The sequence below is a fragment of the Pipistrellus hanaki genome, assembly GCF_964339955.1.
Source record: "Pipistrellus hanaki genome assembly, chromosome: 7".
In the NCBI taxonomy this organism is placed as follows: Eukaryota; Metazoa; Chordata; class Mammalia; order Chiroptera; family Vespertilionidae; genus Pipistrellus; species Pipistrellus hanaki.
In genome coordinates, this window is record NC_140509.1 from 69,471,458 (window position 1) to 69,490,342 (window position 18,885).

Sequence of the window (18,885 nt, forward strand, 5' to 3'; positions counted from 1 at the left end):
GTGCACCATTTCTTTCCACCAATACTAGCATCGAATATTTAGCAGCCGATTGCCACATCATTAGTCTTGTACTGACTTGTTTGGTGCATGCAACAGGAAATATTTCACTTTTGGAGAACAAGAGAAATAGAGTTATTTGTGTTATGCTTATTAATTTGTGCAGTTATTCATTGTCTGGTAAGTTAATGTTCAAGAAAAATATTAATTTTTATTAAAATGTCCTGTTATTTTATGCTAACGATTACTCATTTATTTCAGTCATTTGTTTTCAGCATGTCTCTATTGAAATAAAACTACATTTCTATGAAAATTGAAACTTTTGTTTTTTTGCAGCCCACATAAACTTAAACCTTGTTTATTTGGCCCATGTTAGCTCTTGAGTTTGACATGCTTTGTGAAAGGCCACGGCCAGCTGATGTACAAATGATACACACAGGACAAGATTAATTTTAATTTTAATTATTATGGCGGGAGGCCAGGGTGAACTTGACTAGGACAGTCAAGTGTCCTTTACCCAGCTGCTTTTACTTACTAGACTACACAATGGCCTTTTAGGAATGCAAACAGACATATCAATGGTAATGTTTATAGTAAACAGTAAGATTATCAGGTTTTGGGAGTGTTTGCTTTTGGCCATTGAGTCAGCAGTAGGCCATAGAATGGAAATTCACCCTGTAAATTTCAAAGGAGTCCAAACAGCCATCTGCAGGACTTCTCACATTTATATTAATTACTGTTGATCTTGGTTTCCAGCAATGCTTGATGTACAGGTACTATTCTGGAAAATGGGGTGACCAAAACAGATTTAAAAAAATATTGATCTGGAAAGACTTGATAAATATGTTTCAAGTGGTTCAATGTGTTAAGTTTATTTCTGTGCATTTCCTATAGAATTGAAGCAAATGAAGGGAAAGACTATCAAATGGTCACTTAAGTAAATGCATTAAAACAAAGTTTAAATGTGTTCTTCTATCTGTGGTGTTTTACAAGGATATATTTTTAGGAGATTGGAATGGTTTTGTACCAATTGATAGAATTAATGGTCTAGATTTGATACTCAAAGAAAGATATTTCATTACTATTGCCAGCAGATGGCACCACATTTTCATTCATTTAACACCTCTCGTAGTCTTGGCTATTCTTCAATAACTAGTAGTAACCATTTTTAAATTATTTCTGTGTGGTGCCAATACAAAATAAATATGGATAAATATTACATATTCTGAGATCTCACTTTTCAAAATTGCATTTTAATTCCTTTTCTGGGACAACTGGTAATATGATAAAAGTAAATAAATTAAGCATTAACAAATGTTCTTTTATTCCTATCTTTCCATACTGGCTGGCACCAATCTAGCCCAACTCATGTTGTCTCTAATCTCAACTATTGAAATGACTTCCTAATGATCTCCCTATACTTAGTCTTTAACCATATTAGTACATTTTGTACTGTGATGTCCTATAAAAGAAAATGCAGATCTTGTTACCTCTATCCTCAAACCATTTAATGGTACTTTCTTGTCTATTAAATTTGGAACAAGTTTCTTAGCCTCGTGTGCAGAGTTCTAGTCCTTATGACTCCATATAGGCAAAGGGTGTAAACAAACAGTTTTGTGTTTTGTTTTGTTTTTTTTTAAAGAAATGACCTTTATTGTTGAAAGTTATACAGATGTACCTTTTTTGCCCCCATTCGTCACTTCTAACTCACTCCTTCCCCAAATGCCAGGCCTTTACCAGACCATTGTCTGTGTCAATGGGTTATGCATATATGCATATAAATTCTTTGGTTGAGCTCTTCCCACCCACCCACCAAGCCTTCCCTCTGAGGTTCATCAGTCTGCTGAACACTTTTCCAAAGAAAACATACAAATGGCCAAGAGGTATGTGAAAAGATGCTCAGCATCACTGATCATTAAGGAAATGTAAATCAATACTACACTGAGATACCCTGTTTCCCCGAAAATAAGACTGTCTTATATAAATTTTTTCTCCCAAAGTTGCGCTAGGTCTTATTTTCAGGGGATGTCTTATCTTTCCATGCGCTACCATAGGTCTTATTTTCGGAGGATGTCTTATTTTCGGGGAAACACGGTATCACTTCTCATCTAGTAAAACGGCTATTATAAAAAAGACTAGATAACAAATGCTGGAGAGAACCTTGGGCGGGGGGTAGGGGGCACCCTCGTGGGAATGTAAATTGGTGCAGCCGCTATGGAAAGCAGCATGATAGTTCCTCAAAAACTTAAAAAATAGCACTACCATGTGATCCAGCAATATCACTTCTGGGTGTTTCCAAAGGAAGTTTCCATGATATCTTAAAAAGATATCTGCACTCCCATGTTCATTGCAGCATTATTTACAACAGCTAAGATAAGGAAGCAATTTAAATGTCTATCAATGAATAAATGGACTAAGAAAATGTGGTATACAGAGTAGTCCTCCCTTATCTGCGGTTTTGATTTCCTGGTTTCAGTTACCTACCTGTAGTCAACTGTAGCCCAAAAGTATTAAGTGGAAAAATCACAGGAATAAACAATTCATAAGCTTTAAATTGTGCGCCATTCTGAGTAACGTGATAAGATCTATCACTGCCCCACTCTCCCATCCAGGACGTGATTCATCTCTGAGTCCAGTGTATCCACACTGCACAGGACAGCCACCCGTTAGTCATTTGGTAGCCATCTGTTATCAGATCCACTGATGCGGAATCACAGTGCTTGTGTGCTGGTAACCCTTATTTTACTTAATAATGGCTCCAAAACACAAGAGTAGTGATGCTGGCCATTTGGACATGATAAAAAGAAGCTATGAAGTCCATCCTTTAAGTTGAAAAGTGAAAGGTTGCTGAGGTCTATGGCAAAACCAACCTTCTAGCCCTGAAATTGAGAACAGGGAAACAGAAATATGTGCTAGTGTTGTTGCTACACCTCAAATGGAAGAATTTATGTCCAGTAAGTATGGCATTTGGTCTTTCTCCAGGATGGTACCTGGTAGTTTATTTTTTCCTGGTTATTGGTATGCCTTATGATTTTTTTTTTTTTCTAAATGGACATTTGAATCTTATAATGCGATAATTGGAAATTAAAACTTCTCCCTTCTTCGGGGTTTTGTATCTCTTGTTTGTTTTGATTATTACAGCTGTTGATGTACTGGGCATAAGCTTGAGGAGTTAAGGTCTTCTGGGTCTTTTGTTAGCCTGTGCCTTTCCCTGGGCATGTGCGGTGACTTTCTAAATTCTTCTGTACATGCGATTGCTTTTTGATGTCCTAGTCCTTAAATGTCTGGCACCCAAAGGGGACAAAAAATAAAGGCCTTACAAATCCCCTAGAAGTCACTTGGAACAAGGCGTGAGGGGTACAACAAAGGCTGCCTGCCCCCGAGTCTGCACCTCTGAGATCAGAAGCAATTATCAATGCTCAGAACACAGACTCCCAATATTTGGGGGAAAGGGGCCTTATAGCTCACCCTTCTCTCATAAACTGCCCGCACAGTGCTCCCGGAACACCTGCATGGCTGCCTGCCCTGGGGGGTGGGGTAAAGATGGGTCATGGGTAGTTACTGCTGAACTAAGTGTTAAAATAGATGGAAAATAACTCAATTTACCCTCCAAGCCCTCCCCTGGAAGTTTCAAGCCTTCAAATAAACTGCAGTATTATATCAGGCCGATTCTGCAAGTGCAATTGTTATCTAAAGGGACGAATGGATTTCTGGTGCTTCCAACTTTGCCATCTTCCTAGAATCCTCCTTCTAAATTGACCTTCTTTCATTCAAAATATTTTTTTAATGCCTGTTTTCTGATAGGCATGGGTTAAGTGAATAGGAGATGCGTGTATATTTGGCCCATAATATCTATAAGATCTACTATACAATATATGATTAACACATAAATGAATATATGATTATGGATGATGATAAATGCCAAGAAGAAAAAAATACATGGCCTAGACTCGCAGGGGTCCTCAAACTTTTTAAAGTGGGGGCCAGATCACGGTCCCTCAGAGAGCTGGAGGGCCGGACTATATGAACTACTAATTCCTACTGTAACACCTCGGCTGCGCTCACTGCCCAAAAAACCTGGCGGGCCGGATCAGACTCCTCTGCGGGCCGCATGTGGCCCGCTGGCCGTAGTTTGAAGACCCCTGGCCTAGAGTGTTACTCTAGAACCATTTCTTACAAATGAATTCCCCCAAGTGTGTACTTCCTCTGAAGTCTCTTTTCGTTTTAATCTTTATCTTCTACAATATTGAGAATTTATATTTTAATGTGAATATTGCATGGTAGGTTCAGGCCGCTATCATCCTGAGTTTTATTAAAAGCTAAGCTTGAGCCAAAACCGGTTTGGCTCAGTGGATAGAGCATTGGACTGCGGACCAAAAGGTCCCGGGTTCGATTCCGGTCAAGGGCACGTACCTTGGTTGTGGGCACATCCCCGGTGGGGGGTGTGCAAGAGGCAGCTGGTCGATGTTTCTCTCTCATCAACATTTCTAACTCTCTATCCCTCTCAATTCCTCTCTGTGTAAAATCAATAAATTTAAAAAAAAAAAAAAAAAAAAAAAAAAGCTAAGCTTGATTTTTGTTTTCCTCTTCCAATAACACATACCAAATTTGGCCACACCCCAGTCCAAGAAAGACTCAGCTGCCTGGCCAAGGAAAACTCTATCTACGTTGTGGCAAATATTGGGGACAAGAAGCCATGCAATGCCAGTGACCCCCAGTGTCCTTCTGATGGCCGTTACCAATACAACACTGATGTTGTGTTTGACTCTCAAGGAAAACTGGTGGCACGCTATCATAAGGTAGAATTAAATCCAAATCATTACTAAATGCATAACAAAATAAAGTGGACAAGAGGGGGAAATCCTTATTATTGATAACTAGAGGCCCAGTGCATAAAAATTCATGCACTGGAGTGGGGGGGGGGGGTCCCTCAGTCTGGCCTGCCCCTTCTCACAGCCCAGGAACCCTTAGGGGTGGGAGGAGACCTGGCGATTAGGGGAAGGTGATGCCCCATCATACCTCTGCTGCTGCCACTGCCAGCAGCACAAGCCTCAGCTGGCCCTGGTTACCTGAGCCTCAGGCCAGCCCTGGGCAGCTGAGGGGCTGAAGGGTGTGGGCGACTCCAGAGGCAGGCATGTGAAGTGGGCCTGGCCTTGTCATCATGCTTCTGCCAACCTGGCAGGGCTGAGGTGACTGGGCACTGCCATCTTTGAGGATGGGGCAGTCAATTAGCATATTCCCTCCTTATCGGCTGTGGGTGCCACCATCTTTGCAATGGCTTGAGGGTCAGTTAGCATATTCCCTCTTTATTAGATAGAATTATTAGATAGGAAATGCATACTTTAGAAGATGAGTAGAGACAAAGCAGAGAAAGTGATGATTAGGTGTGGGAAGCTCCTATAAAGAGGCTCGAAAGGTTTCCTGTACACTTAGGAACACAGGAGTATGTTGTTGGGAGTATATGAGAATCATACCTGCATTGAACTATATGTCACCTTTTGGACTTTCTCCTTTTAAAGACATACTCTGGCAATGGCTCAAGGCTAGAATGAAAAAGCACTTAGCAAGTAGACTTAATTTGAATGAAAAAGAAGCAAAGAAAGTCCTTTATCCTCAGAAAATAGATGTGTTCTTGGCAAATATGCATTATCTATTTCGCTCCTACCTCTTGTAAGATACAGGTCTTAAGAGATAAGGATTCCCTTGTACATATCTAAAAATGTGGAGATTGAACCAAAGGCTCCTCTTAGCCATAGTAATCTCAAGTTCTGCACTCTTTCCCTACGAAGCCGATGGCCATAGATGAAATTAGCACTGCAGAATCCAGGTGCACTTGTACTTTTTCAGACACAGGGACATCCAGGCCAGCTTCTAAAAAGAGATTTCTCCCGACTTCATCTTCTGTTCATTGCAGCAAAACCTTTTCTTGGGTGAAGATCAATTCAATGCACCCAAGGAGCCTGAGGTTGTGACTTTCGACACCACCTTTGGGAGGTTTGGCATATTCACGTGCTTCGATATACTCTTCCATGATCCTGCTGTGACTCTGGTGAAAGACTTCCATGTGGACACCATTCTGTTTCCCACAGCGTGGATGAATGTTTTGCCGCATTTGTCAGCTATTGAATTCCACTCAGCTTGGGCTATGGGCATGAAGGTCAATTTCCTTGCATCAAATATACATCACCCCTCAAAGAAAATGACAGGTAATGTATAATTGTTAAGATGTTACAAGCTTGATGGAATCCAAAAAGAAAAAAATATATATTTTCTAACTAATATGTACTCCTTAACACAATGTTTTTCAACTCTTAATTTTTGTGTCTCTAGCTGGTGACAGGCTGTAGAATTAATCTTCATATACATTGTTTCCAGGTTTATTTAGTTTTATTCAAGTTAAATAACATCCTTTTTCTCTCCCCTCTGCCCCCCAAAATTTGCCACTTCTTATGTGACAACTCTTCTTGGCTTCTTGGGGTCAGACTCTATTGGATTTTTGTCATCTGTTGTCCTCAGCATATTTCACTGAAGTTAGTAAAATATATACCTGAGAGGAAATAAAATGTGAACGTGAGTTTAAAACAGTAACAACTATGTTATTATTTTCACTTTTCTGTTTCAAATGTCATTTCCAACGTGTCGCTTCCAGGAAGTGGCATCTACGCACCTGATTCTCCAAGAGCATTTCATTATGATATGAAGACAGAGAAGGGAAAACTCCTTCTCTCACAGCTGGATTCCCACCCAAAGCGCCCTGTCAAGGTGAATTGGACTTCCTATGCTAGTGGAATAGAAGCATTCCTAACAAGCAACAAGGCATTTAAGGGCACTGTCTTTTTTGATGAATACACCTTCTTGGAGCTCAGAGGAGTCACAGGAAATTATACAGTTTGTCAGAAAGAGCTCTGTTGTCATCTAAGCTATAAGATGTCTGAGAAGAGAACAGATGAAGTGTACGCCCTAGGGGCATTTGATGGACTACATACTGTGGAAGGGAGCTATCATTTGCAGGTAAGATTATCTGGGTGGCAGTGGAGTTACCAGATAAAATATAAGATAGCCAGTTCAATTTAAATTTCAGATAAGCAATGAATTGTTTTTTGGTATAAGTATGTCCAACTTTGGGGGATATGTATACTAAAAATCTTGTTGTTTGTCTGAAATTCAAATTAAGTTAGGCATTGCTAACTTGCAATTGTTAGTCTAATATTAAACTGGTTGGAAAAACGCCAGGACATTTAATTTGCAGTACCAATGTTTGAAATGATATAATAATCACATTAGAGACTATTTTAATATGTAATTAATGTCTGATATTTCCTATCTGAACAAAGGTAGCCATTTTCCCAATATGTTCACTCATGCCTATTTTGTTGTATACAGCTTAACAGTAAGTATGTCCTCGACACATGTGGAGTTGATCTCTGAGATATATAGTGAAATAGTTTATTGCTGAAAAGATTCAGCTATAAAGCAGGAACTGTAATAGTCTTATGTGATGGGACTCTTAAAAAAAAAAATCAGACTTCTTATTCTTCCCATTCTGGTCTTATCTTTCATGATCTGGTCTCCAATCCTTTTTTACCCAGATTATTGCAATATCCTGAGACTGAAAGCTTTTTGAGTGATGGAACTGCCCCCACTGTGTAACATTTTGTATGCTGTGTGATAGGCACTCTATCAATGTTTGTTCTTTTTAACAAATAACTATCAAGTGCCTACTACATACCAAGTATATATTATGTGTATATTATATGAAAACTAGAGGCCTGATGCATGAAATTCGTGCATGGGTAGGGTTCTTAGGCTTAGCCAGCAATCAGAGCAGATTGGGACCTTCCATTCCCCAGTTTCTGGCCTGGGCCTTTCTTCATACTGTGCTGCCCCCCGATGGTCAGTGCACATCATTGCGCTGCAATATGTTTAACATTACTGGCATGAATAAGTGCAATTTTATAGAATTTTCTGAGCATATAATGACACAGTGAAAGACAGATTACAATAGGTTGAAAAGTTGAAGGGAAGTAAAAATTTTGTAAGAATGAGTGAATGTTTCCTCTTCAAAACTCTTTTTAAAAAGATACACTAGTATATTTTTATTGATTTCAGAGAGGAAGGGAGAGAGAGATAGAAAATATTGATTGGCTGCCTCCTATATACCTCCTATTCGGGATCAAGCCTGAAACCCAGACATGTGTCCTGACCTTCTGGTTCATAGTTCGATGCTCAACCACTGAGCCACGCTGGTGGGGCCCTTTTCAAAACTCTTGTCTGAGACAGGAGGAAGAGAAATGAGACAAGAACTAGACCAGTGTTTTTCAACCTTTTTTGGGCAAAGGCACACTTGTTTCATGAAAAAAATCACGAGGCACACCACCATTAGAAAATGTTAAAAAATTTAACTCTGTGCCTATATTGACTATATATAAAGTAATTCTCTTGAATAGGAATCAAATAAACACAAAGAAAGTATTTTATAATTACTTTATTATGAAATATTAAGTAAACAAAATAGTGAAAAATTATAAAATTCTTGTCTTGTCTGCACCTACGGCACACCAGGCAACATCTCGCGGCGCACTAGTGTGCCGCGGAACAGCGGTTGAAAAACGCTGAACTAGACAGTCACTCTGGCCACAAACGCTGTTTTTCCAAAAGATAAGAGAACCTTGTTTGTTGTTAGGCCTAAGGGAAAGAGCAACAAAAAAAGGTTGGAAATGTAGGAATCAGTTTTCTTAGGTTCCAGAGAAAGGAGGGAAAATGGTTAGAGAAAATGCCCATCAATTAAAAATTAAACTAGTTATTTTGTAGAAAAACTTATTGCCATATAAATATTACCATATATTCTTTAACATTTTGACATTAATTGCACTATGTATATGGTACATATATGATATTACATTGCCATATTTTTAAAATTCAAAACTTATGACATATAATTGTTCTTTTTTGTGATAGAATTTTAAATTGGTTATAAAACAATATGGCCATCTATTGGCTTTTCCTCTCTCCATCTTTTTTCCTTTCCTTCCTCAATCTTGTCCTGCCTCTCTGCCTCCACCGGAGTCTTGGCTCCACTGGAGAGAGCAGTGGTTAAGTCCCTTCTTGGTGTGAGGCCTGTCAAGTAAACAAAGTCCTCTGTTGTTTTGCTGGACAGTGTACCCTTGACAAAACCACTGGTTCCAGACAGGTTTTAGAACTTAAAATTCTCAATTTAGTAGTTTTTTCAGATATAAGGTGACACAATAGGATTACCAAAAACTGACTGAAAGTTCTGAGCGTGTGGGTCATCCTTGCCTTTCCAAGCTGCACAGTAGGGTGATTTCACTCGGCCTTTGGTGAGGGGAATCCCTCAGGTGAGCAATTTTAGAGACTTCCCCTTGGGTTGGTCAGGTGTTTTAAGCTTCAAAATCTTTCTAATGCAGGATGACCAAGTAAATGTAAAGTTCAGGTAAGCAAGGATCTGTTTTTTAAAATATAAGTATGTCCCTTGTGATATTTGGGACATTCTCATATTAAAAACTATTTTTACTATTTTTAACTTATCTGAACTTAATTCAACTGGAACTCCTGTCTAGCATCTCTGTTCCTGAAGGGCAAATGCTTTGTTGGCAGCATGTAAAGAGTCAAGTGGGAGAAATGACCTCACAGGGTGGGGTTGTGGTAAAGTCAGATGATCCCAACATTTCCCATGATTAATTCATGCAATCCCCTTCAACCACATCATTTAAAACCTCCATCTCAATGTCATCTACTTTCCCTCTCTGGAAATAAATGCCCGTCTTTTACTGGAATAGGGGAGGGGCAATTGCCCATCCATGGTGGGGACTCAGAATCTGAGGCATCTTTAACAAATTCCCACCAATTTTCCTTACTTCAGCCTCCACATCTGTAACAGCACCGGAGGTATCAAGGCAGCAGGAGTGGAATCTCTGGAGTACTCCGCAGTGCAGTTTGGGTTGATTCTTGGCTTTCCTCACTACCAACTTAGGACTTGGCTTTCTTAGACCAGCTAACTCAGTTACAACCTTTGCATTAACATCCCTGCTTCTAAAATTGTGCCGTGGTCTACCCTCCGGGACCCCTATCCTCTAAACTTCTATCTTAAAAACAATAATGTTAGTTTTAATAGGATTTCAAGGGAACAAAAAGAAGCATGTATTCTACCTTTATCTGAAAGTTATTTACCGTATTTTTCGGACCATAAGACGCACTTTTTTCCCCCCAGAAGTGGGGGGGAAAGTCCCTGCGTCTTATGGTCCAAATATAGCCTACACATATACTTTAAAAAAAAAGTTTTTTTACTTGCCCGGCTCTGTGTGGTCTCTGTGTGCTTGCCCGGCTCTGTGTGCTTGCTGCAGCCACTGTCCATTCCTCCGTGCCCAGAGTGTCTGCCCAGCTCTGTAAACCCCGAGTGGTAGAGGAGTTCCCATGTATGGTAGTCAGCCTCCATGTCCTCGCTGCAGCCATATCTCCATGTCAGCCCAGGTGCGGTGTACGGTAACTGCGTAATCCAAACCGTAATCATCGCCTGTACCCCTTGCTGGCCCGTACTCCGTGCCCGGAAGAATGCCGCGTCTATTCCCCCAATCATTCCTCTCCGCCCTCTGTTGCCGTGCTTGACTACTGGGTAAGCATACTGTAGATCTCAGCAGAACCTTTACCATAAATCTTCAACTTTATTCCAATTTATTACTGAAGTCTCTCGTTATTGTGTTTTACAGTACATTTTGTCTTTTGCTGACTATATTTGTTAATAATGGTTCTAAATGGTTCTAAATGCTGCTGTTTACTTTACAGGGTTGATTACATGTGTTTATGACTGTGATGTTGGGTTTTAATGCACATAAAATATTTTAGGACACTATTTGTTTCAGAATCTTTTTTTCTTCATTTCCCTTCTCTAAAAACTGGTGCGTCTTATGGTCCGAAAAATACAGCATATCCCATCTTAACACACTTGTTCTAAATGCTTTCCGCTTAACTTCAAAAGAAGACATCCTTTTTTCTTCTCTCCCCCCCCTCCCCCCCCCCCATTGCTAGTTGTATTAGCTATTCAGCAATGAACTGGATTAATCAATTGAGGAAAATATTTTTCCAAACAAAGGAACCTGGGCATTTTTTTTTCAGGGTCAGGAGAGTGTTTCAATTGGCTTGCCTAGGAATTAACGGTTTGCCTTTACTTTCTAGATTTGCACTCTGTTGAAGTGTAAGACAATGAGCTTACACACGTGTGGTCACTCAGTTGAAACTGCTTCCACCAGGTTTGAAATGTTCTCCCTCAGTGGCACCTTTGGAACCCAGTATGTGTTTCCTGAGGTGCTGCTGAGTGAAATTCAGCTTGCACCTGGAGAATTTCAGGTAAGAATCTTTGCTTAATATTGCCAACTCATTTCATGTGAGTACATGAAATGTACTCTGAGTACAAAACCTACCCAAGTGCTTACGGTCACAAAAATCTCTATTTGAAAAGGGTAAAATTGACCTTAGGACTAAGGAAAGACACTGAGAAGATTGTATTTTAAAAAAAAAACCAGTATATTTTTTATTGATTTCAGAGAGGAAGGAAGAGGGAGAGAGAGATAGAAACATCAAAGATCGGCTGCCCCCTGCACACCTCATACTGGGGATTGAGCCTGCAACCCGGGCATGCGCCCTGACTGGGAATTAAACCAAGACCTCCTGGTTCATAGGTCGAAGTTCAACCACAGAGCCACAGTGGCCAGGCTGCTTTTTTTTTTTTTTCTTAACCTGGAAAGCCTAAATATAATAATTAGTGTGTTCCTAAGAATAAAGACAAATACTATTGTGGGAACTGTAGGGACAAGGCTGGACTGTTTAAGGTAGAAAGAAGATTTGATGAGTTTCAGGACTAGTCCCACTAGAAAAAAAACCCGTTGGCATCACTGAGCAGCGATGGTCTAGGGCTGTGGTCGCCAAACTGCAGCTCAAGAGCCACATGCGGCTCTTTGGCCCCTTGAGTCTGGCTCTTCCACAAAATACCATGGCCTGGGAGAGTCTATTTTGAAGAAGTGGCATTAGAAGAAGTTTAAGTTTTAAAAAGTTGGCTCTCAAAAGAAATTTCAATCATTGTACTGTTGATATTTGGCTCTGTTGACTAATGAGTTTGGAATCCCTCTCATGATGTGGGTGAAGGTTCCATGTGGCCATAGGAGAACAGGAAAGAATGAAAAGCCAAGGAGAGAGAATTTCAATGTCTGATGTTGGTAAGAAAGCAGAGTTGTTTTTAAGTGTATTTTTAGAGACTGGAAATATTCCATATTGCCCAAGCACTCTGCCCAGCCCCATTTTTCTACTGGCTTTTCCTGCAAGTTCTGCTCTCACTCCTTTCTCCTGGTAGAAACAGCTACTGTGGGGAGTTGGGGGAAATGGGCAGGTTAGGGAGCTGTGGTGAGTGATTGACAGGCTTGATAGACATTCAGCTGAAATCCCTTAGTCAGTCAATCCCTTCTAATCCTTCAAGGAGTCTTTATCTTGTCTGAGAGGACTAGATTTCTCTTATATACTCCCAAATCCACTGTTTTATATCTATTAACTTATGGGATGCTTCCTCAGGTAAGTAAATGATAAGCTATTTATTACAGGCATCTTTTTCTGTCTATATAATGGAGAAATATACAAATTAGCTTGGACACTGTAACATCACAACCGAACAGCAGGGACCTGAGGCTGCTTGGCATATGGCTGGGGTGAGAGACCTTAGGCCGCATCCTCCCCTTTTCCCCCTCCTCCCCCCGCCTCGTGGGGCTTGACAGGGGACCTCAGGCAGCACCCACTGCACCTGCACCAGGCCGGGAGACCTCAGGCTGTGCCCCCCACCTAGCAGGACTTGACGGGGACATCAGGCCACACTCCCTGCCCTGGCGCTGGGACAGGGGACCTGAGGCTATGTGCGCACGCCCACCTCCTCACCCCGGACCTGGAGGGTCTTGATGGGGGGCAGGGGGAGCTGGCAAGGTCTGGGTTTTCTTCATTTTCGAAGCACATGAGGGTAGTGGGTGGGGACTTGACTCTAGGTCTCGTGGTGTGCCCCAGACTCTGACAGGAGGAAGATTTTTCATATACATTTTACTAATTTTCTTTCATCTCTGACACTTCTATTATAGAGAAAGGGCAAATAGCAATATTAAAATATTTCCTCTAATTAATTCCCTTTTAATGTGCATGAATTTTGTGCACCAGGCCCCTAGTTTCAATAATAAATGAATCAGTGCCAGTTCCATGGCTCCAATTTTCCTTCTGTATCATTTCAAATATTTCTGATAGAACAGAATCTGGCCATTATATTTATTGTTTCCTTGTCCAGTTGTACTGAATTTTAAAAGTGTGTTGTGGGTTGTATAACTTAAAGTTAGATCCAGTCAACTTCTTTGTGTTTTAATTAGGTGTTGAGTGATGGACGCTTGCTGAGCCTGAAGCCACCATCTGGACCTGTCTTGACAGTAACTCTCTTTGGGAGGGTGTATGAGAAGGACCATACATCCAATGCTTCATCAGACTTCATGGCATACACACTAACAGTAATGCTCATAGTTATAACACCTATACTATACTCATTAAGTTTTCAGTGATTTTGTTTGCTCTGTTATCCTATATAACAACAGGCTAATATTCAAATTGTTCCCTGGGAGTTCAATGGGGAGTTTGACCATGGGGCTGGGCTGGCTGGCCAACTGCCCACAGCCCCTCTCCCCTGTAGACCTGATTGGCCTCAACAGGCTGGGCTAGATAGACCCCACCTGTGCATGAATTTGTGTACCGGGCCTAAGATAATAAATCACTTGGCTCTTTTTTTTTTTTTTAATGTAAATAATTTATTTATTCTAAACAGCAACACAGAAAAAATGCCATATAAACACAAAGGAAACAAGAGGCTGGCTGACTTTGGATCTAAGGATCACAGCAGCACAACCTGGGATCTGCGAAGAGAAAGACAGAGGCACGAGGGAAGGAGACAGCTGGTTTCTTTTCCAGACAGCCAGCTGCAGGGTACGTGCAGCTCTGCCAGTGGGAAGCATGCCTGCACCTGTGAGCAAAGGGAACTAGCTCCTCAGACACTGCTAGAAATATAAAAACTTATAATTTTACAGCAGTTGAAATCCTGACCTCAATATTAAAATAAAAGCAAGTTTTGCAAAACAACCAAAATACAACAGACTGAAGGAAGAGACGCTGTATGAAAACTGGGCACTGAACTGTGTCTAGTGGTGGAAATGGAAAATGGCGCCTGCCCACCTCTCCTAGGTGATTAGTAATTGTATCGAGCAACCTAGATCTGCAAATCACGTGGCTCTTACCTAATACTGTAATTTTAGGTGTGTGTATGTTTTTCCTTCTTTCAAGATTTTATTTTTAGATTTGTCTAGAATTTTGTTTATGTCAATTAATTTATATTAAATAGTTTACCTATAATTCCTGGGTTTTGCTGAATAAAATAAATGCATCACTGTATTAAAAAAAAGATTCTCTCTTTGTCTTTAATTTTTTGTTTTAGTCACAATTTATCTTGTATGTCTATTTCCTTCACCAGTTTAGGGAAGTTTTCTGTCATTTTTTCAAATAGATTTTTAATTTCTTGCTCTGTTCTTTCATTTGGGACAGGTTTCTCTTTCTCCTCATTTTGGCAGCCTCCCTGTGTGTGTTTTTATGTATTATATAGGTCTGCTGCCCCTCCCAAGCTTGGTAAAGTGGCCAAATGTAGTAGATGTCAGAGTTCAAGACATCTATTTACCTGAGCTGGGCCCTCCAGGTGCCCCCTCCCTGCATGGGCTTTGTATACTCTCCTATTGATTACTGATGGCATATTAATGGGAGGGATTTATCCCCAGGCCACTCAGCTGCAAAGACTGGCTGTGACCACCACAGAGGATCAGCCATGCAGACCAACCACAGGGAGCAGGACTTACTTCATTGGGGCTCTAATGTCTGCTGAGTTTGCCTTTTGAGTGTGTCACTTGTGGAGGTGTTTGGATGGTGCTTCGACATGGTCTGAAACATGGTCCACTTGGTGAGCTGGATCTTTAGCTTCCCAGTAGGTGCAGACCAAGGTCAGCATCTGTGCCTTGCCTCGGGCTACCCAGCATGAGCTACAAAGTGATCTGCAGATAGCTGCTACTTGTGCTGGGCTTACAGGTGCCCAGCAGAGGCCAAGCTGCAAACAAATGTCAGCTAGTGCTTGTGTCGGGCCTGGGGTCGCTTAGTGAGAGGTACAGGCTCACCGAGGCCAGATGCTGCTTGAGAGATTCTAATAAAGTCTGAAGCATGAGCCAAGACAGGCCACTCATATAGAAAAGCCACTGGAAGCATCTTGGGTGGGCCTGTAAGATGGGAGAGGCAGGGTCTCAGGGAATCACCAGGGCAGGGCAAACTGATAGCCAGGTGGATGGAGATGACTCAGCTATGGCACCTGCCTGCCTGCTCTGTGGGGAAAGGGCTCAGAAAAGGAACAATGGCCTCTGGTAGCACTCTGTGTGGGTGAACGCTGCATCTCCAGTTCTCGGCCTGGTATCAGACAGTTCCGTTCTTCCCTGTATGCACCTTTCAAGCTGCTGCCCCAGTGCTGGAGCTTGGAGCAACTGAGTCCCTCAATGATGATTAAAGCCAGATTTTAATTGCATCCTTGCCTTTGTAAGAGCAATATGACACATTCCCAAAGTCAATATTGTAGCTTTATTAATCACAGTCTTTGATAGAATGCAGGGTAAGGGCTAAAGTGGAAGTAAATGAGCAATATTCAAATAGGTATCAGTCTGGAACAAAGATTGAAGTTAGTTGGTCATATCTGTTGATGTGGCATAGAGAATAAAAGTTTCCCTTGAGATGTTTGGGAGGAGGATGTCACCATGAAAAGTAGGAAACTTTCAGACTTAGGAGGTAAATTTAGAAGGATCATTGAAAATGTGTCAACAGAAGAGTAAGCTCTTTTAATCTTTCTGTTTTGAAATCAGTTCCGTATGGTGGCCCAGCCACTGAAATACAGCAAGAACTCTTATCAGGGTAAATAGCTATTTCGCCACCAAACCTAGAAACTTTGAACTCCTGCCAAAGCAAGTAAGGCCCACCTGTCAGTATGGTGGTAGATTATCTGATAAATAGTTAATGTTTGGGTAATGTGCTTTGTAGACATGTTGAATGTATAAACTTTGAATTGAGTTATGAAAATATGAGTATCACAAAATACTGTTTTTACAGATTACAATGTTGATTTAACTGAAATTGATTGTGAACCAGCTCATTTTTTTTCTTTCTTTTTATGATAAAATTTCATCTTGCTCCACCAAAGACAATTAACTGAGGGTTTATTTGCTATCACAATATGAGTGAAAATTAATTGAAAAGCTTGTCATTGTGTGTATTCAGTTTTAGCTGTAGAGATGAATTATAAAAGTATTATAGCAAGAAAATAAAACCTGATAGCCTGAAATTTTCCCTAAGTTACATATATAATTTAATTTTAACTGAATGTAAAAGTTAGCTTCAGCCCAGCCAGCATGGACCAATGGTTGAGCATGGATCTATGAGCCAGGAGGTCATGGTTTGATTCCCAGCCAGGGCACATACTCAGGTTGCAGGCTCGATTCCCAGTGTGGGGTGTGCAGGAGGCAGCCAACCAATGGTTCTCTCTAATTATTGATGTTTCTACCTCCCTCTCTCTTCCTCTCTGAAATCAATAAAAATATATTTTAAAAATAAATAAAAGTTATATTCAGAGGTTGTTGATAAAAATATACTATAATTAATACTTTTAGTAATTAAAATAATTACAAATACTAATTTTTAATGTTTTTAAACAACTGTTAATGTGTATCTCATTTGCTTAGCTTATGATTAATAATGCTCCCTTGGTCAACTATGCATAGATTGATATCAAGTTCTCAATAATGTAGTTACCTCATTTTTTCCCACCCAACTGTTTGGAAGGTCTGTGGCAGAAATAAGCTACAAAGAAAGAACACACTTCATTTTAACTTTTTTCACCAAAATTATTTTTAGTCATTAGAAGCTCAGAACTCTAGGGTCAGACAAATCTAGAATCAAATTCTACTGCTGGCCCTCAGTAGTAACTTAGTACCTAATTCTCAGGTTTTTTCTTTGTAAAGCAATGATGAAAATAGCATCTGTTATTTAGAGTGCTTATGTGAATAAACGAGAGATTTTATCTATTGCCTTCAGCCCAGTGACTGGCTACAGATTTATTAAAAGTTGTTCCTCTTCCCTGTTCTCTTTTATCTTCCTCATTCTCCTCTTCTTCCTCCTCCTTCCATGTTTGACCCTCTTCCTTCTTTTCCTCTTTCATCTTTCCTCTTTCACCTCCTTTTCTTCCTATTATTCTCCTTTATTATTATTGACAGTAACCTGGCTTATTTGAGCAGTAAATTCAGTTTCTAAGAGTTCCTAAGATGTAAGACAAGTTCTGAGCAGCACACTGTGGGAGATCCACAATTACACATCCCCGATTCTCCCTCCCATGGTGGGGAATGGTGAGAGGGAAGTTACTTCTTACTGGGTCTTTTGACTCTAGGGCACTTGAGAGGAGGAAGAGGGAATCCAGAAAGAAACTCAGATCCTACAAAAATTTGCAGAATGCTGCCCTCTCTATATCAATATTTTTAGTAAACCTCTTCCTATGTCTATGTACAACCTGTTGGTTCTGTTTTTCCTGGAGAACACTGACTTATATATATGTGTTCTCAAGATAAATAATAACTAGTCCCAAAGTAAGAGGACTGGCAATACCATTTGTCACACACAGTTCATCCTAAGTCTACTTGGTTAAATAAATTTTCAGGTTAAAAAAGAAATGACATTGTAAAGGGAAGGAAGATTGACTTGTACTGTGATTTCCTAGAACTCTAATACACGAGGCATTATGCTTGCTTGCAAAGAAAACTCATTCACAAAATGAAAAGTATTTGTGGAATCTAATGAAGAAAATAAACTGGCCAACAAAATGGAACCAGAAGCACAGAAACATAGACCAGATTGGCATGTGGCTGAGGAGAGGAGGAAGAGGGTGACTAGATAAAGAAGGTGAAGGGATTCGCTAAAGAATATATATGCATACCCCATGGACCCAGGCAGTAGTGTGGTGACATCCAAGGGAAGGGAAGAGGGGAAGTGGGGGAAACCTACAGTAGTGTCAACATCAAACATTTTTAATAAAGAAAAGTACTTAATGAGGAAACTCATTTTCAGAAAGATGAATAATATTTTCTATGTACTGTTAAGAAGTGAACTTGGGTGTTATTTCTAGAACCAACCTTAACATCCAGCAATTTCTGAAGCCAGGGTTATATTCACCCAGTAAAAGGTCAGCTTCATTTAGTAAAGCGTACTATTTATTTTATGCTTTTTTTGTTTGTTTGTTTTTGCTATTGCAAATTTTTTTAATGGCCTTTTATTTTATTTTTTTATTGATTTCAGAGAGAGGAAGGGAGAGAAAGAGAAGGATAGAAACATCAATGATGAGAGAGAATTATCTACTGAGCTACACTAGCTAGGCTGTTAATGGCCATTTAAACCACAGGTGACCTATTGTGTGGTGTCAGCATTTTTCTTGTGGCAGTGTGATGACAGAGCTGGAAAACAGGGTAATAGATATCAAGGTAGTTATCGCCAAGAAAATGCCATGTAACAAACCGTCCCAAAACTCAGGAGCTTAGAATAATAGCAACTTCTGCTCATGAATCTGTAGAGGCAGCTCGCATAGCTTTGCTATGTAGTGTGCATCTGTATGCCCTGGACTGGTTCACATGCCTCTCAGCCTCCTTGGACAAGGATGGCACAGAGGACACTCATAAACGTGTGAGTTCTCCTAATGACTGGGCTTGGAACGGACACCCTTTTTTTCTGTCTACATTCTTTTGG

General features: G+C 40.4%; 1 protein-coding gene across 1 annotated transcript in view; it reads left to right on the top strand.

Annotated features, from left to right (window-relative positions):
• LOC311626038 (uncharacterized protein) overlaps positions 1–14,479 on the top strand; it is a 36,415-nt gene extending 21,936 nt beyond the window's left edge. The window contains exons 11-16 of the mRNA XM_084890863.1: positions 4,604–4,796; positions 5,912–6,203; positions 6,647–7,008; positions 11,188–11,358; positions 13,404–13,538; positions 13,850–14,479. Coding sequence (XP_084746989.1) covers positions 4,604–4,796; positions 5,912–6,203; positions 6,647–7,008; positions 11,188–11,358; positions 13,404–13,538; positions 13,850–13,873 — 1,177 coding nt within the window. The 3' untranslated portion in view covers positions 13,874–14,479. The remainder of the gene's footprint in view (positions 1–4,603; positions 4,797–5,911; positions 6,204–6,646; positions 7,009–11,187; positions 11,359–13,403; positions 13,539–13,849) is intronic.
• Positions 14,480–18,885: the final 4,406 nt, after the last annotated feature.